The 27,211-nt window shown below is 47.7% G+C and overlaps 1 protein-coding gene across 4 annotated transcripts in view; it reads left to right on the top strand.

Moving 5' to 3' along the window:
- Positions 1-4,909: 4,909 nt before the first annotated feature.
- Positions 4,910-27,211, top strand: part of cac (calcium voltage-gated channel subunit cacophony) — a 564,571-nt gene continuing 542,269 nt past the window's right edge. For all 4 annotated transcript variants that reach the window (XM_075670414.1, XM_075670406.1, XM_075670418.1 and 1 more), the window contains exon 1: positions 4,910-5,063. In XM_075670414.1, coding sequence (XP_075526529.1) covers positions 4,981-5,063 — 83 coding nt within the window. In that variant the 5' untranslated portion in view covers positions 4,910-4,980. The remainder of the gene's footprint in view (positions 5,064-27,211) is intronic.

Genomic DNA, 27,211 nt, shown 5'->3' with positions numbered 1-27,211 from the left:
GCAAAATAAAAAGCTGAGCATGGTGTCAACTGCCATCACCGCGTTTCAAAGGGGGCGCTCCTACCTTCCATTCATTAGGGTTACTGTATATGCTACCAAAGGTAGCAGAGTTGCGCGTAGGTCCGCCATCTTACCTGGAAAACAACCAAATCTATGCGGCAAAGCCGCACTCTGTTTTTGCAGGTGACACGCCTACCGTATCCTCGATCGACCGCGGACGCTTTTACATCGCTTGTGGGCTGCTTTTCCGCCTAATCGCAAACAAAGTGCATCGAAACAGCTGACTGAAAAGATCGTCAAGAAAAAGGCGCCGAGATCGGTTCCCACCGAAGCTTAGGCCTAGCGTATCCGCCAAGTCCGTCTGCACGTTCTCGACGCGTCTAGGCTCAGGAATCAAGCAGTCTAACAAGGATAAATCACCATATTTCAGCTTTCGCATCAGTGTTCTTAAATAAACCATTTTTTCATGTTTACAGTGCCAGCACAAGTAGCGATGAGCGCCGATGTGTCGCGTCATAAACACAGGTATATATGTGCTGTCGCCGAAGGCTCACAGCCCTACCCTGCGCTTCCGTGACGAAGATCTATGAATAGACAGACGTGTCAACTGAAAGGCATCACTGAACTAAAGAAACGTTGCATATCCTTCGCGTGAAAACAAGAAACGGCTATCCAAAGCGGTAGTAACAGCCCATACAGCGTCCCGGGTCGGCGGTTCATTTAGTACTTTTTTCGAAGTTAAAATGCCAATCGCAAGTGAAAATCGGTGTTGTGGCACTTCCGAGCATGCTACTGAATATGGACAGCAAAATTTTGTTTGTGGTACAGGCGCGAGTTTGAGTTGCCGGGCGATAGCGCATCTACTATGACTGAGCGAGACGCATCTCTGTGAAACTAAAACTGCTTCTCGGTCCTTGACGTGGAAATTATGCGCCTACGTTCGGCTCCTGGCGTGGCGTAGTGGTAAAGTACCAGGCTTGGGATTTATAGGTCCGACGATGGAATCCTGGTCGGAGCTTACTTGTTTTTGTTCTTTCTTTATTGCACCGAAACGCTCTTTGTTGCTTTCTGTTCTCAAAAAATATATATACGGTGTCCAGGCACCGCTTATTTAACGCGCTAGAGCTGTTTTTCGCACCAGTACCCAGCGCCTCCCAGTTCGCCGCGCCTGCGCAGCGCTCTAACATCCAGCGCGCGGCACTGGGCCCATAATCCGGCGCTGCACAGGACTATAGAGTTTCCTACAACTCTATGCACTGGACACTGGATACTGGGTTTTGCAATAGGCATACCTGCTTATGTGCCAAAGCTCTCAACGTGTAGGCAGTCTTAGATATTACTGGTGAATCAATGACCAACCATTAGTATTTCGACTCTGGTACCCCATTAAATTTGCTGTAGAAACGTATCCACCTACTAGCAGGCATTGGATATCAGCCACACCTGCAAGTGCCACTTCATTATCTGCCTTTTCCCTGCAGGGATTCCAAAAGTAACCTTTTGTGGGAGTGTAGTGAAAGTTTTTCTCTCACAGGATTGACATAGCTACATTACGGGTAATAATGCAAAACACAGTTAGGCCCTTACCGTATGGTAAATAACGACATTAATTTCTCGTGCATCCTGCTTCACATAAGCAGTAGTAGATGACATATCTTTACTTGGTAGTGTAACCTCTTTTATGTTCAGAAACAACAACCCAAGCAGTGCATTATCATGAAAATGTGCGCTGGCTTTTTATGACAGTTCTGTGAAAGCAGTGTGGTGCATGGGATTGAATTGGATCGAATAAAAAGCTTTTCCGCTTTCAGAGCGATTCGTGCAGTAAGGAGCAATGCACCCGGTCATTATATCATCCCGATGGGACTGCGAGGACACTGCGATGAACCAACTGTTAGATGCGCTGCGCACGTTGTGTTGTTGCTCCGCAGCTAACCCGCACGCGAACAGCGAACGCCAAAATCGGCCGCATTCGCTTTGAATTTGACTGGCGATAACTTGTGTGAATCCAGTTCGCTGCAGCGGCGGCGTCGGGAAATACAAAAATTGGCCCGGGCATCTGCTTCACCGCAATGCATGGTTGCTTGCCTACCACGTGACGACGTTCTGCCAATAGAGGCGCTAGCGGCGTGATAAAACAGACGCGCAACTCTGCTACCTTTGCTAGCATATACAGTAACTCTACCATCCATCCATCCATCCATTCGGCCGGCGCCGTCGCGTTACAGTTTGTGAGTACGGCACGCGCTGTGCTTGCTTTTCTATGCGACAAAAATGCAAGTGCTGGTTTGCGATAGCGTAAACGTGTCAATCGACCATAGCCTCAAGGAAGCGCTTGGAACTGGCGTCTCAGCAGGGTGATGGCGACGTATGCTGCATGTAAAAACGCGCCAGCAAAAGGGCTCCAAAGCGTACACTCAGCCTCGAGGACAACCATGCCTGAAAGAAACGCCGTCCGGAAGAGGAGTGCGTGTCTTTCGCAGCGAAACGTGATGCAAGCCGCGAATGTATGTATACAATGTATACATACTATTATGATAATTAACTTAATTACGTAAAGGCCAATAATTCAATTAAACTTTAACACTTCTGCCACGACGGGATATGCCATGCGAGTCAATGTTACGAAACAACGCTTTCATAGATTATTAACAATGCCGCACAACGCCGGCTCAAGCAAACACGTATCTCTGTGTGTTCTGTGGAGTACGCAGACAAACAGCAGTGGTGCACGCAAGGTAACGTTTAACATCAACTCACCGTTCTCTTATCGGACTAAACGCTGAAGTAAATGCACATTCGATGCCAACATCGCAACCCGCCGTGGTTGCTCAGTGGCTATGGTGTTGGGCTGCTGAGCACGAGGTCGCGGGATCGAATCCCGGCCACGGCGGCCGCATTTCGATGGGGGCGAAATGCGAAAACACCCGTGTGCTTAGATTTAGGTGCACGTTAAAGAACCCCAGGTGGTCAAAATTTCCGGAGTCCTCCACTACGGCGTGCCTCATAATCAGAAAGTGGTTTTGGCACGTAAAACCACAAATATTATTATGCCAACATCGCTGCTGATTATCGTCAATCTAAGCAAACAGCGTGCAAAGCTTCGTTCACAATTATTCTCACACTGCATGGGATCCGCATATTTTTTCCAGCATTCACAGCACTAAAGTGGCTCTAAGTCAGCGATGGCACCCCTCACAAGCGCAAACGCCGCGCGGATGCACAAACACGTTCCAGGCGATAATCTGCGCTGTTCTTGGCAGCTCAATTCCAGTTCCGGAGGCACCTACGGCATCGTGGTAGCGTGCATAATATTGACAAGGCAGTTCGCACGCCAGAGTGGCTCCTAAGAACAGACGCCAGCCAATGGTGACAGCGAATACAAAGGCGGCCAGCCAAAGACGAACGCTTTTTCCGAACGAAAGGCTCGGTCAATTTTGCCCCAGGTGTCGTCGTGCTGTCATTGTCAGCAGTACGGCTTCGGGTCTGATAGGGGCCACGAGGTCGTGTCGCGGTCGATCTCACGGAGGCCACGCATTAATACGGCAGCCGCTGTTCAAACTATGCCACCAGTGTGAACACCCACGCATGGCCGCCGTCATGGACGTCGTTCTCTCTTACGTTCTAAATGTATGCAGTTATTTTTTTCATCCGCAAAGTGTTCGTTTCTTGCAAAGGAAGGAATAAAGAAAAGTACGCCACTGCCTGCCCCCTCCTCTCCCCGACCTCACCCTTCTCCATGCATATCTTATGTCACACGTATACAGGAAGGAACGAGGGGAAGGAAAACCTTAACATAACACATGCCGAATATCGTTCTCAACGTTGCGGGCCACGACTGCTTCTCCGTCGTCGGTATTGCGTCGTTTGTGTTGTTATTACCTCAGCTGCGCATGCTGCAGATTTTAACCTCGCTGCATTGCTTGCGGAATCTACGGTTCCGTTCAGACTCTGCAAGGTAAAGTAGGAGAAAACGAGAGTACATATTTTATCCTGCTTTGGGCAGCGCAGACTCCGAAACGACGGGGCGTAAACCGGTTTATTTCTCCCTAGGCGGGTCCCGGAATGAATTCCCCAACCCTTCTCTCCGTGCCCAGCTTCATTCGCAGGCAAGGCTGTCAGGAAACTGCTCCTGCGACAGACTAACGAATGAAAAAAGCAAACACGCTCCAGGGGAACGCTCGGCTGTTGTCGTTAACCCTGCAAGCTATATAGCGCGCAAGTGCGTGCGGGCGGCCAAATAAGTTACGATTCTTTTCTTTCTCTTTTTCCGTCTACCGCGGCGTTTTCTGCGTGAGCTTTCCCATGCCGAGTGTCAGGGTTCAGGACAAGTAAGGGGTAGAAATCGCAGACGTTTTCGTAGTCTCGACGCCCTCCTTATACAAACTTCGCACGAGCGTGTTTTTGACGTGTCGTTAAATTGATCCAGAATAGAATGCGCGGATAGTTGTAAGAAAAACTGACAAATCTGAGAAACCAGGCGATGCGCCGAACGTTGCGGGTGATGCCGCCAGCACTGTGCACCCTCCTTCTTCTAAATACGAACGCCCCGATGGCTCGCAACAGTTTTAATAAAAGAGATCCGTTCGACATGTTTTGTTGCGCGAAAAGAGGGGCATCGAAATCAAGCAAAAAAGAACATGCACCGTGTCTTCGCTTCTGTTCGCTGTTTTGCGCGTTCCCGCGCTTAGCCTTTTGCTCAGACACGATGCGCATTGTTGCTGTCGTTATTTCTCTCAATCAACTTTCCCTCACGGTTCACGATTCGCGCGATCGCGGCTAACGTTTCACTTGCGCGCACTCCGTGACAAGCACAGCTTCGGCGACGCCGTGACATCCAGGAGCGGATGCGCCGCGGGGGACGATCAGTCGGGGAACAATGGGCTGCGCTGGCCGCAGGTGCGGCGACGCTGCCGTATTGTGCTTTGGCGAGCCGAAACAGTGTGCACGGGAGACGAGACACGTGGCACTGCGCAAGACATGTCGGGCTTCTTGCGCTTCCCGCGGCTGGTGCGCGAGCGGATATCCGAGCGCCGAAAGCGTCGCCTCCGTGCACGACAGAGGTAGGACGAGGCACACTGTCTCTCTTCGTATTCGCCGCGCGCATCGGATGCTCGCTGCGATGCGTCGACCGCCGCGGCCGGGAGAAGCAACACCCCGAGATTCGCGAGTGCGACACTTACGGATTAGCCGCTACGGACAATGGGCAAGCTCATTGTTAGCGCTTCTGTGTCTCCCCGTGTGTGTGTGTGACGCGTATGTAGGGGGACGACGGTTGGGGGAGCGATTTTGCCAGCGGGTGGCGGCCCGCCCTGCACCGACTCCCTGCAAGAGGCGCTGCGAATGTGCTCGGCGCCCCAGCTTCGTGCGCCTTTCCAACACGGCCGCTCGTGTTCTGAGGCACTGGCGTTCTCAGCTGAACCTTGTGCTTGCGCACTTCTCGCTCCCATGCAGCACGTCTTCAACCCCCCCCCCCCTTTTTTTTTTCCTCCCCTTGGTTGTTATCTCAATCATCGAGGTAGAAATTTCGTGTTTATCTTCGTCAATACACGCCTTGCCTGCATCATAGCGCATGCATCACGCGCTCTTTATTATTGTTACTTTGCTTACTTTTATTATTAACTTTTGCGCGCAGTCAGGCGCTAGGAAGAGAGTTTCGATGAAACACGCCGTAAAGCATTCGCTTCGCTGCAGTCGGCGCGAATCGTAATCTCGAGCATTCGCAGTCTCGCGGAGTGCGGTTATGGAAAATGCAACACAGAAAACGAAAAGAAGCAGTGTAGCGCGAGAATTGTTTACCTCCATATTCTGAATCAATTCTCGGCACATTACCGCGAGACGAGAGCCGCGCAGAAGCTTTGACCGTGCGCACAACACTCACTGCGCTCTTCTGTGGTGCATGCGAATCGATTTGGCTCTCGCGCACGTTCGATCACCAAAGATCGACCGACACAAAACGCTTCGCCCGATAAGGCTTCGTGCATGTGTTTCTGTTGCCCAAGCGTCCGCGAACGTTAATTGCTCCGAGTTATTGATCCACCCACTAAGATTCGAGGCTTCGCGGGCTAGCTTCTTCATTTCCAGTACTTCGCCGCGTACATGCAACGCACTGGCGCGCCGTAGACATGACGTATATTTGACATTATATCAAATAAAAAAAGAAGCTACATAAAATACTTCACGCGCATGCTGTCCGTATTATGTGCGCATCAAACAGCTGCCTCGTGAAATGCAGCTTGGATGATGTCACCAAGAGCGTGCGAGTGATGTATTAAGATTGCTGCGGAACTCGTAAAATGTTTGCACATTCTCCTGCTTCGTCTGGAGACGTAGTATTCAAACAAAATTTATGTTTCGCGCTTATCGCCTCGCGTAATTACTTATATACCGTGTAACATAAACGGGGTAACACGCTGGAATTCTGAACGTTAGAAAAAGTCAAATTAGATTCTCCACTAAAGCGCTAAATATGGACGACCGCGAACCAGTCTGTAGCATGTTGAATATTCTACTAAAGTGCTGACTTATCATGATTTATGTATGATTTACGGATGTGTACGTATTACTTAGTAAATGTAATTAGGTTACTTAGTACCAGCCAATAAAGTAACTGAGCATGGTGCTTATTACTTCATTTAAAAGGCATATCTGGATGAGCAATAATTATGGAAAAAAAGAAAAAGCAACCCGTTACGTAGAGCTGATCAACAGTGGTATGAAAAAAGCATGCTTCTGGAGTCTTCAAATTTATAGAGTTATGTTAATTTGCAAGTCACGTATTGCAGACACCAAACACAAGTTTAACGTTGCCAAAAATGATCTAGTTTTAAAGATAACTGTTTTTGTTTTAAATTCGAATCGCACAACTCACTCTTCTTCAAGGGAAAACTGTCACCACAAAACAAGGACTAAGGAGCGAGTTCGGTGTTTTCTGAATGCGCATCATCGTCGTGACTTGGTGGTAAAACTGGTGTGATTTCGCAGTTGCTTCAAACAGGGTTGAAAGTTACGCTGTCATAAATGTTGTACCGGCTAATGCTTTGCCTATTAAACTGGATTTGCTCAGCTGCGTTATTTGTGTGGCAGTACCTTCGCTACCAAATATCAGTCGGCAGTACTTTAGAAAGCTGCAGTACTTTCGGCGGCAGAAATTATGAAAGCTTTGGCGTTGGAACTATACAGTTGCGCACGAGCCGCAAAAGTTCTCGCGTAGTTTAGATTCATGTAGTCTCCACTGCTAATCTACGGAATGAGCTTCTGCCGTATTACGTTCAGCTACCCTGCGTGCTGGCTTTGCACCCGTATTCACGAAATTTGTCTTACGTAAGACCGTGTCCACATTGGCCGCGTGCCAGACGCCCACCAGTCATGATAACAATCAGCAGTGCATCAAGACGATCAACTAGACGATGGGCTACGGCACTTACTCGAGAGAAGTTCTATGATTACGGTTTATGCTTTTGTTTGGCGTCTTAGTACAGCTCCGTTGAAGCGCGGTCTAATGCGAAGCAAGCCTTTCGTGCCTAAAGAGACAGTGCGTCCGCAGGAACCTTCGGGCGAGAAACTAATTCACTTCAAGTACTCTATCGGTTTGATGTGATCGCGAAATTCTAACGACTGCCCTGAGGTCTCCCATAACGACCAAAACTTGCTTTATTTTGGCTCATGTGAATGCCGCAATGCGAATCTAAAATGTTCTTTCAGTAAGTGTCTTTGTTGTCCTCTGACGTCACCGACGAATGCTCTAAGCGTAAGATGCGTCAACGAGGTTTCGCGTGGGGCTCTGCGCTGTACTTACTCTTCGCTGATGGATCAAGGCGCGAAAGAAGGGCCATGACTGCTTTCCGAGTTCCTAGAAATCACAGCTTCACTTACATTGTAAACTAGAGACATCTAATTTACTTTAATTCAGTGCTCTGGCCCAGCACGTCTCACTGAAATACATGAAGCATCGTGTCACAACGCTCCTCCGCAATATACCTCCTTCCGGCGACAGTTATCGCGATTGCACAAGTTTCTTTCTTTTTCACTACGTGCGCGTGAACATTACTGAAGAAAATTTAATTTAGGGCCTCGATTTTTTTTTTCGGCAGTAATATTTTCACAGCGCTATACAGAACGCAGGCTAGGAATACTCTGAAATTGTGGCTACGCTCACCCATGTGGCACTTCGCAGGCAGCCTCTATTGCTAATCTAACTTGTGCCCATATCTGCGATAACATATTTGGAAAAGAAGAAGTAAACATGCCGTCAGCAACAGAAGTTTGTGGCACCAGATATGCACTGAGTTTCTCACACGAGTAACAACCGACGCTAAGCTATGATCTGCCCACGGACGCGCCTGAAGAAGACGGTCACAAACCTCTTATAGCCAAATTCCTCTTTAATGAAAAGCATTTCACTAGCACTTCTAAATAACTTCTTGTGTGGTTAGAACATCAACCACTTATTCCACACCATTAGTATACATTTGGGCGAAATTTCTTCGCACTTCTCAAAAAACTTAAAAGCGCAGTCAAGTACGAAAGAGTGTATCTGTATGTGCACATTTTCGCACTGTACAACCTATGACTTCGCGCCTGAACTGTTTCGCAATGTATGGCATGCTTGTAAAACAGCAGTATTGCAGAATGGACGACTGCAATACGTGGAGTCATAATTCATTCTTCAGCGACGGTTGAAACCGATCTCGAAGGCCCTGCTTTTGCTGACTGCATGTGCCAGAAGCGATTGCAGGAGTTGGAAGTACGTGATGACCGCGATATTTTGGACTCATTTGTGCAAATCAATAGATGCAGCCGCCTGAGTATTGTTAGCGTGTGCACCCGCTTTGAAAACTACATGTGCAGACTAGAGCATTATTTTTCCAGTCTGAGGTGGTGACACGCTGACACATTTTTTTTGTCGGATGAGTACACATGACGTAAAAATCAGAATTTATCTCGCTTATGCGTGCCTTTCAGATATAAGAGCTTAGATTCGGCATATCGCGAAGTCGGGGCTAGAAGAGGTTAAAATAGAAGGTCCGCTGAAACATTTTCTTGGAACAATCCTTTCTTGGTATTTAAAGCAGAGATAGTCGGCTCCTTCGAAAGGGATTTCCATAGGGCCTCAAAAAAGTTCTAGCGCGGAAAATATTTGTGCGCCCAACAAAAGCGCAGCTTTGTTCTGTTATTTCAGTGCAACGGGGGCACTATGAATAGAAAATACTTCAACTCGGCGTTCGTTTACACACACGCACACACATACCAATATATATATATATATATATATATATATATATATATATATATATATAATTCTAAGTTCATGACAAGCGCGCATTTGATTTGCCCGAGTTTTCCACAGCATCGCCTTCTCGAGTCCACCCGCTTAGCGCATTATATCCTACAGCTGGCAAGATGCTTTTCCTCTGAGTTGCAATACGATCAGGTGTGTTGTGACCATGTGGACGGTCTGCAGTGAATTTGGTGATTCTAATATTCTTCTAAAATGTCGGCAGGCAGGAAAGAAATGGGGTTCCTACGACCGTTTCTTCTTCGCGCTTATCGCCCCCTCCCCTCTACTTCGCGACCACACTCCCGTTATCGAAATAGGAGCAGCTGCTTTTTTTTCTTTAACGTTTTAGACTGTATGCAACCGTTTCTAGCTATAACTATTCTTGCATGGGAAAAGTAACTTTGTGAAAGCCCTACGGGAAAAAAAACGGAGGAAAGTCAAGCTGCTGTAACACTACAAATAATAATAATAATAATAATAATAATAATAATAATAATAATAATAATAATAATAATAATAATAATAATAATAATAATAATAATAATAATAATAATAATAATAATCAGCCTGTTTTATGTCCACTGCAGGACGAAGGCCTCTCTCGCGGCGATCTCCAATTACCCCTGTCCTGCGCCAACTGATTCCAACTAGCGCCCGCGAATTCCTAATTTCATCGCTCCGCCCAGTCTTCTGCCGTCCTCGACTGCGTTTCCCTTCTCTTGGTACCCATTCTGTAACCCTAATGGTCCAACGGTTATCTAGCCTGCGCATTACATGACCTGCCCAGCTCCATTTCTTTCTCTTGATGTCAATCAGAATATCGTCTATACCCGTTTGCTCTCTGATCCAAACCGCTCTATTTCTGTCTCTTAACGTTATGCCTAGCATTCTTCGTTCCATCGGTCTATGCGCGGTTCTTAACTTGTTCTCAAGCTTCCTTGTCAGTCTCCAAGTCTCTGCCCCATATGTCAGCACTGCTAAAATGCACTGATTGTACACCTTCCTTTTCAGTGATAATGGTAAGCTTCCAGTCAGGATCTGACAATGTGTGCCGTATGCGATCCAACCCATTTTTATTCTTCTATGTATTTCCTTCTCATGGTCAGAATTCGCTGTGATTAGTTGACCTAGGTATACGTACTCCTTCGCAGACTCTAGAGGCTGGCTGGCTGTGCTGAACTCTTGTTCCCTTGCCCGGCTATTCATCATTATCTTTGTCTTCTGCATATTAATCTTCAGCCCCACTCTTACACTCTCTCTGTTTAGGTCCTCAATCATTTGTTGTAACTCGTCTGCGCTGTTGCTGAATAGAACAATGGCGAGGGATGCAAGGAAAGTTGCGGCGGGGCGACAAAGAGTCCGCGCCATGGGGCGCTACGTGCAAGCGAAACTCTCCGCGACGCTCGGCTCGCAGTCCGCCGTCCGCGAATCAAGCGTCGAACAGAAGGAGCAGTAGGTGGTCCTCAGACTCAAGTTTGCCGAAAAGTAGAAATCGCAAAAGAGCGCACGCGGGAGTTACCCTCCACGTCAGCATTCGTTCCGGCCAGTTCAGCGACTCTCAGACGGTCGCGCGTTTGTGCAGGCGACACAAAATTGTCGCGAGCCGGCGGCGCGGGTTCGCGACGCCGGGACTGTCAACAAATATTGGCTACAGGCACGCGCCACTTGTTGGGGCGCACGGCGGGGCAAGAGAGGGAGCACTTTTTTTTTTTTCTCGCACTCGGCGTGCCGCGGTGCACACACGCCCGTCCCTTTCCATCCAGCCCACTAGCTTCCCTTTAACGTACAGCGCAGCTTTCGTTGCCGCCGTCACAGAATGTGCATAGAAGCCTGAGGTGCATCTAGATGTGTGTAGTACATGTGCGTGGGGGCACATCCGTCGCTCCTAGTAGCATGCTTCCCCCGGCAAGCTTCAGGCGTCGCCTCGGTGCTCGTGACGTCTCTGCATCGTCGTCTCACGGTGCGGCCGTACCTGAAATGGAGTGAACATTTGGGCGTAGCTTTTAAACGGTGTAGTGTACAAACATAAACAATGCGCGAGGTTGAAGTTGGGAGCGGTACGGCGCATCAAAAATACATTGCATGATATTACACGCCGCGTAGCATGCAAATCAGGAGAATTGTATACGCATCCTTTACCCTTGTGCGGTATTTAATTAACCGCTTCTCGAAAACTGCGCTTCACATACATTCTAGCATGAGCGTTGAATCTGCATGATTTTTTTTTTATGCTGTGCCCTGCCCGTACACGAGAAGCAAAAGAATAAAAGTGTTCGTTGAGACCCCCTTTTAATTTCGCCGCGCTTCCGTAGAATTGTGTCAAATAAGCTTTTTCGTTCCCTGAAGTTTACTACATAACAGTTTTCATCGCAAGTATGTTGGGGGAAAATTTTCAACGAGCTTGAGCAAGGCCTTGGTTCTTACGTGTATACACGGTGACTCCGAAAGCCCCTCTCACACACACGCGCGCGCGTGATGGAGTTCTTGTTGTCTGTGTGTAGAATTTAAATTGCGAGGCTTCATTTCCCGAATTTTCACAGTGGGTTGCGAGATACGCCGTATAGTCGGGTGGGCTCCAGATTAATTTCGACCATCGTTAATGTGCACCTAAATCTAAGTGCACGAGTGCTTTTTTTTTTCATTTAAGAAGGAGACAAGGCTTTCTATATACGACTATACTTGAAAGGGCACTCAGTGCTGTCAGCATCGCTGAGGAGAAGAAAAACGACCCAGTGGAACTTAATGGACTTTTCAAATTCTTCCACGATCGTAAAGTGTACTTAAAAGGTTCGGGGAAAATTTGAAACTACCGAGCGAGCCGGTGCTGACGAAGCATTTTTGGACTGTCACCGCGTCGTGGGACTTTTACGGCCTTCCTTGCTAAGATTCTTTTGTTGCCGCAAAAAATTAGCCGATGAATGCGCGCTGTTCGCCAGGTATAGCAGTTCTTGCATGTATCCAGAACGTCGCGAAGCTTATGTTCTTGTCGCAATTTTTTTCCCCTTACAGCTGTATTTGAAAATTGATGTCATATTCCTCCTTAACAATATTGTTTAACTGAGAACCGTGGAACTGAGATTTCTTGTTTGTTTAATTCTTGCAACAAGCGAAGGACAGTTATTTACTGTTGTTTTTTCTAGCGTCGCTCAAACAAGGAGCCGTAATGCGAATAGTAAGCCTAACCCATAAATATGGTGGCCTATTCACAGTGGTTGTCGGCAACTTGTTGACGAGGCGGACTCACAAAGGCGGGAGAGCTATGTCACCGGTTCACACATATGTTATTGCGCTACGTTTCAGTATCATTGAAGGCGAAAACGTACGTGCGGCTTCCTGAAGTTGTTTTGGTGTTATGCAAAGAGCATATGGCATTTGGAACGCGTTGAGTTTGTGATGCTAGAGCGACTCAGGTTTAGTGCGCGTCCGCCTAGCGATCCGAGTTTCGAACTGCCGCAACTAGAAGAGATGTGATTGAGTTATAATGTTACGAACGAGCGGGAGGCTAGGGGTTCTTGTTTGTGATGTGCTATTCGATAACACAATCTAGCGGCTACAGCCGTATGGTGTGTTTACTAGAGTTCGTCTATGTTGCTACATGAAAGGTATTACATTTGCCCTAATTTTGTTTCCCGCCCCTTTGCTTATCTTTTGTAAATATTTTCTCTCGCCCCCGCTTGGGCTTAGTAGTGATGTTGGGTTAGCCGGCTTTTCAACAACCTGCATTTCAGTTTTTTATAATTTAATACAATGAGAATGTTGACAAAGCGAGAAATGAAACGCGAAAGGTGGGTACACTAGCCATGCAGTGGTGAGCTCTTGCTACTCGGTATTGGGCTGAAGAAGTGATAAAAAATTTAGTCCCACCTCTGAACAAACAAACAAGAAACAAACAAAAACTAAATGCGTTTGCACACGCACGTGAGTGTTTATGAAGCTGTCACATGTAGATGCAACGAATATCGCAGAGCTCTAGAGGTTGCATACGACGAGTCGGTGGTTCCACCCTGGACCATCTCACTGGCACTGTACATGATTGCGTTCGGCAATATGATGTTGTTTTGCAGCCAAACCTGAAGGAATGTCGGGTTTCCGATAAGATATGTAGAACCATTCGTTAAAAGCTACCCGCCACCGCACGTACCACATGATAGCCGCCTTACAACTGCAAATTTCGCTTGGTTTAAACACCAAGGAATATTCGAGTGAGTTGCCATTTTTGTTCCGCAAAAATATTATCAGTCATAATAAATAATGAGAAATGCTTTCGTCGTGTTCTCTAAAGAGACTCTTGACGTTCCGCGTCAACATAATGCTTTTTCGAGATAATTATGCGGTAGATAAAATGTTTCGCTCAACCGCGGAAGAGACATCCAGCGGCAACGGGACATCAAGGTTTTCGGCCGGTCTGCAACACGCGCCTCTTTAAATTCACTATATATGAATACATTTCACTATTCACTAATTCACCACTTATTACTTCGCAAACTCGTAGCTCAGTTCACGCATTCTATACGCGGAGAGATACGCGGAGAAGAAATGCTGAAGTCCCGGTGAATCCCACGGCTGGAATGGCAGGCGCCCGTTTTCTTTCGGGGGACAATTGCATCTTTCTGGCACATAAATCAACCCCGCGAGCAAGGCGCGCGTTCCTTGAGGAGCGACAGAGCGCTCCTTGTTCATTCTGTTGGTCACCCGGATGACGAGAACGGCCCTGTACTCTATCGTCGGCGTGAACGTCGCCCGCATCCATAAAAGGGGCTCGTGGCCTTTGATCTCCGTCTTTGATGTGGGACCTAAAAACAACCGCGCCCGAGAGGGAAGTACTTGCGATGAGTGTAGTGCGCGAGAACGAGGTTAGCAGCAGCACAGTGAAAGGAGAAAAGCTAGCGAACGAATTTTCTCTTCCGCTTTTGACTGATACTTCTCTTGAAGACTTCCTGACTACGTACCAACATTTATAGCTGAGGTTCTGGCGGTTACATTGGCTCTGCGAAAAGTGAACTCATCCATCTCGGAAGTTGTAGTAACGACGGATTCTCTATCTTTATGTTCAGCTCTCACCGCAAATAGTGACCCGCATATTTCACGTACACTCATTGTTTAATACTTTCTCACTTAACACTAGTTAGATTTATATGGGGCCTAAAGGATTAGTTATCAATAAATTAGCAGACAGCTTGGCGCGAGCTGCCATTAGTGGTTGGATTCTCTAAATCCTTCCTTTATCTGCTTTCATAACTGCTGCTAGGTTCAGGAGACGGGCAATCATCTGCCGTAATAGAAAAGTTGAAGTCCTGTTGACAAAATTCAGTTGTCGAATACCTGCATTAAACTATTATATGCATGGTTCTGGTCTGGCGCCCTCCTCCTTATGTTTATACTGTGGCGAAGAAGAAATAATAGAACACTTCTTCCTCTCCTGTCGCCGTTGTTCAGCATTAAGAAAACACATTTTAGAAGGCAAATTCCATAGTGCTCAACTGAATATAACAATTCCTGTTACTCTATCTTTGGGTTCTCTGGGACATCGTCATAGGGATGTTGGTGCAGCTGTTGTGGGGTATATGATTGAATCAGTACGATTTCCTCGTTGAATTCTTAAAATTTATCTGACTTCATCCCTTTGGCCATTCAGAATATCTCAATGGTGATGCTTTTCAGACTCGGATAATCTTTTTTTCTTAAATCACCCGATTCTTGGCCAATCCCCCATGGCGGGTGTGGGCCACTCTCAGGGGCAAGCAAAGCAAAGCAGGAGCTTCGCGCGCGGACGCAAGTGCATCTCTTTCGGCAAAGACGATGACGACGACGACCAGGAGCGCCAGGCGCGAGATCACGCGGCGCAAGAAACAAACGAATAGAAAATGAGCTAACCACCGGATTCAGGATTCCACGAAGCCCAACGAACCAATCAGTGAAACACATCAAGTGCCAAAGGACCCATCGTGTGGAACCAGGAAGCCAGAGAAAGAAGAAAAAGACGAAGCGCGTATAGGCCGAACGGGGCGGACAATTCTTGGCCGATCCCCAACGGTAGCTATGTGCCGCTTGTGCCGAACAACAACAACAGGGTGTAGTTACAAGTTACGTATTTCATTCCACCTTATTTTAAAAAAAAAAAGGGAATTATAATAGTCTTTTCACCGCCCGATTATGGCCGATCCCCCAGAGTGGGTATGCGCTGTTGCACTAAGGAACAAGAACAAGTTCCAGGAGGCGACACACTTAGAAGGACAGCCACCCGACCGGGTTCCACACCCGAGCCACCTGGGCTTTGTACGACCCGGAAAACTCGTCAACCTGTTCCTGCGCTTCGTGAATTCACGAGGCAAGGGTATTCTACCCCAAGACTTGTGGACAGCTGCACCCTTTGGCAGAACGTAAGCGGTCGGCCTACTGGCCCGAGCTTGCGTATATAGAGCTGCCTGGCCAGGAGAGTCCAGGTCTTCTGCCACATCATCCTCAAGATTCCCGGTGCGGCAAATGCTGCTTCTCCTCGGTCTGCGTGACACAACCGCGCGTGCACCATCCACGAGCTGTCACTCAACCAGACAACTGCTATAGGGTGAGCTCGTCGCCTTTTCCATCACCGCCTCGCCCCACCCCTCATGCAGCGGTGAACCGTTCTTGTTTTGACAAAACTGCACGCTCCCAAGTGCTTTGCTTCGTACCGTGTTGTATTTTAGCACAAGTTCAAGACGTATTCGGGTGTAAGCGCTTTTCTTAAGTCTTTGCTATCGTGTTTTCGTTTTTTTGTGCGCTATAAATATCTTGTTTTTGTTTCAGCGTTAACAAACGGCCTTGTTAACGCTCTGGCTTTATTAACAGGTTTATTAAGCTCTGAGGTTCTATCTTAGCGACCCACAGTAAAGCAAAAAAAAAAAGAACCTGCATATCACAGTACTAAAGAGGATGACGAGGAGAACCACTGTGTCAGCCTGCTTTCGTGACTGAAGTATTCTTGTAACATCAAAATCAAATCTTAAATCATCCTCGGAACTACACCACTTACAATTCCCTTGGAGCAGGAAATTTTGCAAAACAAGACAAACGGAAGTGACATTAACGAGACTGCGTTGTCGGGTCCCATCTCTAAATTTATACATGCACCGATCTGGTCTGGCAATATCCACTTTGTGCCATTTTTGCAACTCATTAGACACGATTGAACACTACTTACTGGAATGCCGGCATTTCTCCTCCCTGAGAAAAAATGACATTAGAAATTGCAGTGCGACAGCTTGGCCTGCCATTGAACACTCCGGTGCTTCTGTCTTTCGGAGAGTCTGTGCTTGGGCACTCACACAGGAATGTGTGCATCGCCTTAGAAAAATTCATTACCGAATAAAACCGATTTCATTGCTGACCGCATTATTCTTTTCATTCCTCCTTTATTGCCTCATTTATATTATATATTTTTTCTCTTGATTGAATGGCAGTCTACTGAACCGTTTAGAACTTTCCTCGCCTCAATTTATGCAACAAAATTATAGATTTTAAATTCATTACCTGAACACATAAGCAAAGTATGCCCGACTCTTGGCCAATCCCCGTGAGTGGGTATGCGCCATACTCATCAAGGGCATCATCGTCATCATCTTACGCGCTGGTGGACGAAGGCGGAGTGGGTGCGAACCAGAACGCTATTTTTCTAGCTCAACAACTTTCGCCTGATGTCTGTGTATATCACGGAGGAGCTGCCATGGGTTGTGGCACGGATGCAACTTGACGTCCCCGCGCTTCTGCTGGGGATGGAGACTTCAGTGGTGGCTGCGTCTAGGAAGCGGACTGGCCTCCAGAGCGACACAGACTGCGATGACGCCGGTGTCTACTCGCTCAGCAGTGAGGACTTCCCCGATGACGACTTTCAGTTTGTGAGGAGCCGCAAGGCAAATCGAAGAAACACCAGGGCCTACCTGTCTTCAAGCACGTCGACTGTAGCACCAACTCGGAAAATTTCAGTCCGTACGATTATATTTGTACCGGAACTCGCTACCGACAACCTGAGGCAACTCAACAGACAATCTGTCTCGGTGCTCCTTGAAGCAGTGGCGCCAAATCAAGTCACGGACATCAGAGTCAAAACACGAAAAAATGTCTTGGCTATTGACGTTGTACATGAGGCTGCGCTGCGAACTGTGAGCAAACTTACCTGAACTTGGCGGCATGATGGTCCGCTCGTATATTCCTCTGGACAGAGACACCATTACTCGTGTCATCTACGACGTGGACGTCTCCATCTCCAGCGCTGACTTGCCTATTCTAGTGAAGACAGCCGTTGATGGTTATGCCATAACTCACGTGTTTTGACTCGGCACATCCCGCTGTGTGAAGGTAATTTTCAAAGGCGAATATCTTCCCTCACACGTCAAGGTGGGCCACTTTAGACAACCCATGCGACCATTTATCCGAAGGCCACTCCAGTGCCGCAATTGCTTAAGGCTGGGGCACGTAAGCGCTGTGTACGAGAACACGAGCGTTTCCTCGCGCTGCGCCGAGCCCCACGTTGCAGATTCCTGCGTAGCCATGGTTCTCAAATGCCCCAATTGCATTGGGTCCCATGATTCTACCTCAAAGGACTGTCCCCGAAAAGTAAAGAAGGAAAGGGAGTTCTTGAAGCAGATGGCGAGAGACTGTTCGTCTCGTCAGGAAGCCGTTGCGACCCTTAGAAAGCGGTGCTTCCGTGAAGAGCGTGCTACATCCGACAACTCCTCCTCCTCTGCCCCGTAGACCTGGCGGAGTCGCGTCTAAGGTTGTGCCGGACAACACTAATACTGAAGGTTGACCCACGCTACCAAAGCGACAGGCCCCGCCACAGCTGAAGCCACAGCCGATCGCACAGCTGAAGACACAGTTGAAGTCACAGCTGAAGCCACAGCTGGTGCCACAGCCGAAGCCCCAGCCGGAGTCACGACCGATGCCACTGCCGATGCCACAGTCCGAGCCACAGCCGGAGCCACAGTCACACCAAAGGATACAGCGCACCGCGGTAGAGTCCACAACGCCAATTCCCGATAAATTGTCCGAAGAGCGGCAAGTTGTTGCGATGCTTCGGTCCCTCATATATACTCTGCGTGTACTTTTCAGCAAGTTACATAATCCGTCAGCGCGACGTGCAGTGCAAGTGCTGAACGCTCTTAATCCAGTGCTTGAAAGTCTCGAGTAAGCCCCATAGCTCACCCGCGGCCTCCTATTCGCGCAACGAACACTGGCTCTTTGGTCGTCCCAGATGTCATCAACGCAGATCACCAGCTATGGAACTCCACTTTGGTGTCACGGTGCTTCACTGCACATGCAGTCATCACTCCCTTCCTCTTCTTTCTATTCCCCCTTTCCCTCACCAACATTGTAGGGTAGCAAACGGGACGCTCGTCTGGTTGACCTCCCAGCCTTTCCTCGTTTTGCGCTATCTCTCTCTCTCTTTTACGCGCTGTTCTTGTGCTGATAAACAGCTCCAGAAAATGGGCAGTTCCGTAGCTGTGCCGACTCAATAATACTGAGCACGCATTCGTGGTGCAGCCATCACCGCTGCTCGTTAGGTCGCTTTCATTCTGCCTGCTCTATAATTGGTTTCTACCTTTCTTGCTCTTCTTTATTATTCTTTTATCAAGTACGCGTGGTACGAAAAATGCAAATGTGGTCGTCATACATTTTAAGTGATTTTTTTATTGAGGAAGATACAAAAGAGAGTCAAAGAAAGACAAGCAGGAGGTTAACAAGAGGCGGTTCAGGTTTAGGGGCTACCTTGCCTGGGTGAAGAGAATTAGGGGATGGCAACTATGGAGAAGGGAAAACATAAATCGCACACACACTCGATAGGCAAGCACGCGGCACTATATCGAAGTCCACGTGCTCACAACGTGAGGTCGCTCGCTCACTGCCCTGAGCATATACACGTCGGTTGTAACTGACCTCCTCTGACGTTGGGCGATGTTTTGTCTTTCAAACACAATGGTCATACTGAATACTTACGTTACTGTGCCATACTGATGCGGACACACATAAACAACCGACACGAATGTTCTTTCGCTGCTGCAGTTGCCAAAGGCGGCAGAGAGAGAGAGAGATAAAAGCAAAGACAGAGAAATTAATTAGAGGATATGTCCTGTTGACCACCTTGCACCGGAGAAGAAGAAGAGGGGTGCGAAATATGAGAGGAAATGAAGGGAAGAATGAAGGATATAGAACTGTCAATACCCCACTGAGAAATGAAAACGTTTCAAACGCGAACGCCAGGCAACAGAGGGCACATCATAATCTGCTAGCGTCTTGGTAGTCAAGCCTGAAAGCTGTCCTGCAAAACTAGAACACGTTCAAGTTCGAAGACCACTGTTATTTATGTTCGCGTGTCATGAAGCGGGACCTGAGCGCTCCATGCATTCCTCTAAATTGGAATCGAAATGCACCGGTGCCTCTCATGCGCGCTTCGGCCGGCTTCATCGGTGTGATAGTTTCCACAAATACCATAATGTCTTCCCAGCCACTGACGAAATACATAGTACTCCCCCCCCCCCCCACACACACACTTTATTTTTATTTGCTTTCCGAGCTCATTGATCGTCAGATCTGTAGCAGTCTCTATGGTTTGGAGGACAAGTATAACGGAAATAATATTGTCCATGGCGAGGCCACACCGCGTAGAAAGATATAATATGAATGCAGTATTGAGTGAAGCCAGCTCTGCACCCGCCTAACCACTCAGGCAAGACGTCTAACTTAAGCTCAAGAGACTACGCGAGGATGACTTGCTAGTATACTCGCAGATAGAGTCCGTATTCCTTAAGTTCTCTTTGGTGAAAGCGTTAATTTCCTCATTGCGCAGCGTTCGGAGTCCAACACCCCATGATAGCGATCAGCGTGGTAACAAAATTAAAGCCAAGGCGATGGCCAAACGTGAACGGCGCTTACGTAAGTGAACTTCTGTGAATAACAACCCTAGTGAAGTTCACAGCGCCAGCTACGAGGGCTCGAAGTCGCACACAGTACACATCTTACACATGCTGCAATGTTCCCTGTTACAAAGAAGGACACGTTCTTCAAGCTTTCATTTTTATCCGTAGTACATTAGGTTCACGGAGGAGCAGCATAGGTGGCAATGTCCTTGTCACAGGAGTACATTCTTATGTTAGACAGGTTTGATAGAGAGAATGCGGCTTCTACCCGCCGTGGTTGCTTAGTGGCTTTGCTGTTGCGTCGCTAAGCACGAGGTCGCGGGATTCCTGCCACGGCGGCCGCATTTCGATGGGGGAGAAATGCAAAAACACCAGTGTACTTAGATTTAGGTTCACGTTAAAGAACCCCAGGGGGTCAAAGTTAATTCAGAGTCCTTTACTACGGCGTGCCTCATAATCAGATCGGGATTTTGGCGCGTAAAACCCCATAAGTTTTTTTTTCAACGTGCGGCTTCTTGCAGGACACCCCAAAGAAGACAGGTAAACTACTCTAAATTTGGGCTCTGACACTCTGAACATTCTTCGCGCAAGCTGTGCCACAGAAAACAAAAACAAAAATGCAGTTAGCCCCACTCGATGAGATGCTTCCAGCCTGTGACGCCGTTATCGAACCCACTCTGGAAAGCGCCAGAGTGGGTCCGATAAATGCTTTATAGGCTAAAAACATTCTACCCGGAGGGCTAACTGCATTTGGAATTGGTAGCTGAGACACATTAATAACAGTGACTACTTTGTTTAGACAAAAACGACTATTAAGTGTACCATAACCGGGCGCAATGATATTAAGGAAGGGAATTTTGTGACAGCATTTAGTAATTACCACGACCTTCTTTCCTTTTTAAAAGTGTATAAAAAAAGCGCTCCAGCAAACCATACCCGCTCTTGTTTTCGCGTTCCTGATGTCTTGACAAAGTGGACCCGGACTACTGATGATCTCGTGACATGTTAAGTGCAAAACCGTAGTTGTTTGAAAGAAACGAGGCTTTTCAAATAATGTTATTTCATATAAAGTTACGCATGTGAACTCTCTTTCAGACGTATGTCTGCCTCATTTAATCGGTACGCAGACAGGGAAAAATAGCAAAAACCCCGTGTTTACTGCTAGAAAATTGTAGTTTTTCGAATTTTTAAAATATTTTACTGTGTTTAAGAGAACCAGCTTCTAGTCACAGTATAGTCCCAGAAGAGCGCAAAAATACTGCGACTTAATCTGCGAAACTGTTTTTAAGAATTAGAGATGGTCTTTTATTGCTTTTTCATAAAGCTTTGCGAGTGAGAATAACAATCAGGCAAGAAAAAGCCCGGTAAACGCAGAATGCGCCGCCCTGTTGGCGGTGCTGAATAGTGTGGAGGGGAAAATACATTCCCTGCGCCTCTGCTGAGGCGTGTTTCTATGGGCGTTACAGTTGCAGTACCCACCGCGAGTTTTTTTCCTTTCTTCTTTCATTTTAATCTTCAAGTGCCAGCCTATGCAAAGCAGGCGCCCGGAGCGAAAAGCTCCGATGTAAAAAAGCAATTCACACGAGTGGAGCATCAGCATAGGCAAACCCAATTCTTTCTGACTTGCTTTATTTGCAACCTAGCTCTCGTTGCCGCCTCGGCAACATCTGAAGGACGAATCTAGTTTTCATACAAAGTAGAATAAGAATCAAGGATAGCTCCAGGTAAAAAGAAAAAAAAATGAAAAATTGGAAAAGAAAAGTAACCATCCTGGGAGAATGAGAAAAGTGAAAAGAAATCGATGCCAGAAATCACAGGCGGGCACTGAAGCTGCTGTTGAGTTGGCTTCACCACGTGCCGGCGAATTCTGCAATAAAGCCAACACGCTCCATGAAACTACGAGTGGGAGTGTTTGGGAGGAGGCTCGCGTGTGGGTACGTCGTTTGAAAATGGGTGTGTCGCTGAGATGAAAGAAAAAATAACGAGTCCTTCGTGAACGTCCCCCTCCCTACGTCGAAATCGTGCGCCCCGTTCTTTGGTTGGTTCGTTTTATGGAAATACAGGTATGGGCCGTGCTATCAAACTTGGTCTGTAGTCGCGCCTTGCTTGTTTTATTAGTGGGCCTCGTGAACTTTCGCTGCTATCACGTTCTTATTGAATTTAAAAAAAATCTCGTACCAAAAAGATAATGCAGGGTTGTATGCAAAAGTGAGGGAGGTTCGTTCGTTGCAGGGTCTCTTCCCCCTTGTTGAATGGACGACTCGGTTCACTTGAGCACGAAGGTAGGTTTCGAGAGTAAACAGAACCGCTGGAAGCCATTGCGAGGCACTGGCATCGAAGTTGTTTTGTCTCGAATGAGCGAGAGAAAAGAAATGTATCAATACCAGAAGGTTCTTAGGTTCTCGGTGTACATAAGCTCGTATAAATGAAATGAAATCGTTACCTTACGCGCCACAATGGCCCTCCAGCCAGGATTTCGCCGTTCCACTGCTGCGTGCGCGATCGCTGGTTCAATGAGTAGAACCGACCGCATGATTAATATGCAGAGGGACATTGGGTAAAAAAGGACTGTCTACTGAATGTTGTTATTTGCGCTAAAAAGCGCAGATGAAAAAAATTTTTTGAGGCGTTGCCGAGTGTGGCGCCTGCAGTCGCGGGTGTGACTTTAGGACATTGAAATCGACGGATCAGCCTAGAAACCCAAACGAATAAATCATTAAAAATAAATCACCGTTGTCACAACGTGAATTAACTATTCGTGAAGTAAAGTTACTGAGATGTTTTTAAGTTACGAAGAGACTGGAAACTAAAATGAAATTCACCTTAAAGGGAAGCTGAAAGGTTTTCCAGAAAAAAATGAGTGAAAATGTGTACATAATGGTTTTCAACCCTCCGAATTCGAATATCGTATCGAAATTGAGCGAAAGAAAGCGCAAATATATTTTATTTCGACGAAAAGTGCAGCAGCGGACACGCCCAGCTCGCGCGTCTCGTTTCCGCCTGTGATTGGTCGGGCGCCTCGTGACGTCAACTCTAGTGACCGACCGCTGCCGCTACACATGAAGCGCAGTGCCAGGTAGTTTGGTGCTGTAATGGAAAATTAAGAGGTAATGGAAAATTTAGAGAGACTGCGTTTTTCTGAGGAGTTCGGCGTTACTCCCTACATGTACGAGCCGATTGCGAAGAGCCGGCCTCTCGAAGAAGCAAACGATGCTGGTGCGAGCAGTGCTTTCGACGCGAACGAAAGCGAAGTCTTGGGATCTCCTCGTGTTGGAAATGCTCTTTGGTGAGTGTGTTTTTTGCAAAGCGATCTAGTGATCTCGCCGATCTTTCGCCGATCCAGTGAACTCGTTTCCGGTCAAACAACTGTAGTGTTGTGTTCCTGCATGCCTCCTCGTGGAACGTAAGCGGGGATGCGATCGTCGGCATTTGTGCGCTGTCCAAAGCTGTCGGCAATCTACAAAGACGGCTTAAACGCGTGAAAAGCTTCCCGGTTCATGCAGTACGTGTAATGACCTTCATCTGTGCGACTTCGTTAAAAGCTTCTTGTCTTGTGGGAAGCAATGGAAGACAACATCGTCGCGGCCGCTGGTGCTCGTGCAACCGTAGGCTGCACAGAAAGCCGGCATGATCGGCCCACCACTTCAGTTGATGCTGCGCACGTTGACTACCACTCTACATACAGGCAGACGCACCAACAAAGGAATGCAGAGTAGATCGAAGCAGATTACGATGGCACGCACGCAGAAACAAGCACGGTCAGGCACGGTCGCGCAGGCTGCGAAGGAACAAAACACTAGAGTTGACGTCACAACACCGTGGTTTCCGGTCTCCGCTCGCATCGTCAGCGTCAGCAGCAGCGCGCGGCATTCGACGGGGGGCGGAGCTACAGCGCAATTTTAACCGACGATTACGTCGCTCCTAATTGAAAAAAAAAACCCAAATTTTACCTACATGGTTTATAAGGTTCCCGCACCCGTATATGAGCGTCTTATTGAATTCGACAGACTCTTCAGCTTCCGTTTAAGTGGCAACACCGAGTGTGACTGACCCTAGTGACTGCTTTTCTTTGGTTTTGTAGACATTTTAATTTTGTCATTTGCACAGCTTTCTTTTCTTTTTTACCACAGCCGGTATAAGGGCAACGTTTCAGTTACAATAAACAGTTGGTAGCTTGCGCTTCGTCATCCCTGTCTGGTGTGGCCTTCCGGGTGTCAGTAGTAGTCAGCGTATTACAATATAAACGAGCACTGAATGGCAGAGCTTCTCACTATGCCCGCACACATTAAATGAAGTTCCTCGCGTGTAACATGATTGCCGGGATATCATTGCAAAGCTAGATCTATCTGTAGCTAACATCCTCTTCCTAATTCTTCAAGAGTTTGTTTAGCGCTGCTGTTTTCGTTAGCACTCGTTCAGACCAACTTAACGGCTTTGTTTTCCAAAGCGCTGCTGCCCAAACGAGTTCTATAGCCATGAACTTTCAAGAGGACAGCATTGCCTCAATGCTGGGGGCTTTTGTAACACGATTTTAGTGGTTGTATATCGGAAGTTAGATGAAACTCAAACAGATCCCGAAACACTTTTGTCAGACGCATTTGTATGGCGTCGTAGCGGCAGTAATCGCACACTCAGTGATCCGACGGCAGTCTTCCCGCTGAATAGGGCAGGCGCTGTTGCACACTCGGTCACCATGGCCGATTATTATTATAGTCACTAAAGCTCAGTCAACTACTCGACCAAGTCTAGGCCGCTCTGGGAACTCAATTATGTCCACGCCTCGTTAGAAGCAGCACGCACCCCTTTGCGACTCGGATCACTTTCACTCTTCTTTCTTTTTTTCATGTGTGCGAAGACATTCAGTTTACTTGGCTTATCCGCACTAACCGAAAAGCAGCTGCTGATCTTGTTCTGTGCTTATTATCAATTAATAACGTCGTGATGCATCTGGCTGACCTCATCGTTTTCTATTTTCTATCCGGCTATATATTCTGTTCGACTCCCGTGGCCTTATTGCAATATTATACGGGCACTCAAGACTCGTTCGGGTCGCCGCCATCGTGCCGTCACGCTAACGACCGCGCATGCGCAGTCAGCGCGTGCAGGGTTAAAAGGTGTCCAGAGGTGTGTTTGGCTGCGAAAGTGACAAAGCCAGGCGGACGCACCCTCATGTTCCGCTCAATCGGCTCTGCAACCGAAGCAGGCCTTCCGCTGCTAGCTGGCATGGGCGTTGTGCGCGCATGCGTTAGCGCTGCCCCTGAGCAGCGACGGGCATACCGCGGTGCGTGCATTGGGCTGAGCGGAACAGACAGTGAACGCGTCAAGGTGAAACTATGCCTAATCCTTTCAATTGGCGCTGACAAACGCCGGCATCGGTCTCGTCTCGCACGCCATCGATGTGTGGCGCCTGTTACGCCGCTGCCGGCTTTCCTCATCGCGCCAGCGTTGTGAGACACCTGGCACCTGCTGGCGCGCTTTTTCTGCTGCCCAGCAGCAGTTGTCTCTCGCATGCTGCGTCGCGACAACAGGTCGGCCCCGCGTATTGTTAGAACACCGTTCGGGGCGCTGGAGCGCAACGCTAAACCTTGCTATCGGTTTCAATTCTTCGCCTTCGGACGAAACTGCCAATTTTTTGGGGTTAATTGTGTGCAAGATGCTGGCACTTGACGGAAGTGCTGGCTTCTCCATCTGTCCAACGCGTGGAAAAAAATGGTACGACAGTTAAAGTCAGAGATGCGCTTAGAAAGCCGTGGAAGAAGCGTTAAAGTTGACAGCGCGTAAACGTTAGACGTAATTGGGTAAGCTTCGGTATGACTCCCGTACTAGAACAAGTTGTAGCCATTGCAACAAGAACAGGCTGCCGAGAAGATATTAATGCCCTTACTTCAAGAATGGCCATAAACGACAAGTGGATTCGTAAACACGGTCTGAATTCACGAATAGATGCATGAACGGACCCCAGCTCGTTGTTATAACGAACCGCATAATAGCGACGGCGCTGCGTAATGACGAACACCTCCCAATCTAAAGGTTTTATTCTTGAAAAGCTTTCTTACCATGAAAGAATATCGGATGGAAAGATGGCGAACGCGAAACGACTTGGGGAAAATAGTTGCTCTCCATTCTCGGAGCCGCGACGCTGGTCGGTGCACTCGGTATGTTGAAGCGTGACGCGAGTGGCCAGAGTCGCGCAAAGATAGAAATATGTATGAGCATTCATTGCGATAGTTATCCTGGAGCTTCTTTGAACAGTATTAACCCCATGTAAGCGTGTAAGACTAATCCTTCACCTATTCGCCACTCCGTCTGCCTCTCTGCATTATCGGACGGGCAAGCCCAAGCTAAATATGCCACTGCATGCACCTCATTGCGTTCCTCATACAGAGATGAGAGAGAGAGAGAGCACGCACGGTTTTGAATGAAGAAACTAACGTATTAGCTGCGCCATATATATTTTATGAATTAAACCGACTTATTGGTGGCCAAGCTTCTTTTCCACGCATACTGCGAATGACGCGAAATTGAGCATTCAGTCGGCTAGTAATTTGATTCCCCGATTTTCGGAGGACTAAAGTATACGTGAAAGCACCTGCTCTCTTTACCCGCGATTCTCATGTTTCGACGAATTCAATTAACTTTGTTACGAATCTCTTGTTTCCTAAGTATTTAGCTAAGGTTACCGTCTGTCGACAAGTAAAGCCGCAATCTAGGGCGTGCAAAGGTTTTCAGGTGCAGAGTTTCAACGTCTTTGTACTGTAGGACGTTCAGAGTAGGAGGCGTCTTCGTCTTTTTTTCCCCCGGAAGGCATCAAATAAGCCAGTCACTGTACACCCTCGAAAAAGCAGCGTCGAGGAACATGGCTGCGCCACAGCGTGCGCTCAAGGTGCGCTTTCTGATGCGACGTTCCTGGTATGTCCAAAGCCTGAAGTGCACCAGGGTGGTTAAAGGAGAAGTGAAGCCTCCTTTATTGCGTCAGCATTGCTAGGGCATTTCACGGACTTTATGGGGGCTAAATGTCTACCTTTGTTTGTTAGTTTGT

The sequence above is a fragment of the Dermacentor variabilis genome, chromosome 1 (assembly GCF_050947875.1).
Source record: "Dermacentor variabilis isolate Ectoservices chromosome 1, ASM5094787v1, whole genome shotgun sequence".
Classification (NCBI taxonomy): Eukaryota; Metazoa; Arthropoda; class Arachnida; order Ixodida; family Ixodidae; genus Dermacentor; species Dermacentor variabilis.
The sequence above is the reverse complement of the archived record's forward strand: the minus strand, read 5'-3'. Positions and strand labels throughout refer to the sequence as shown.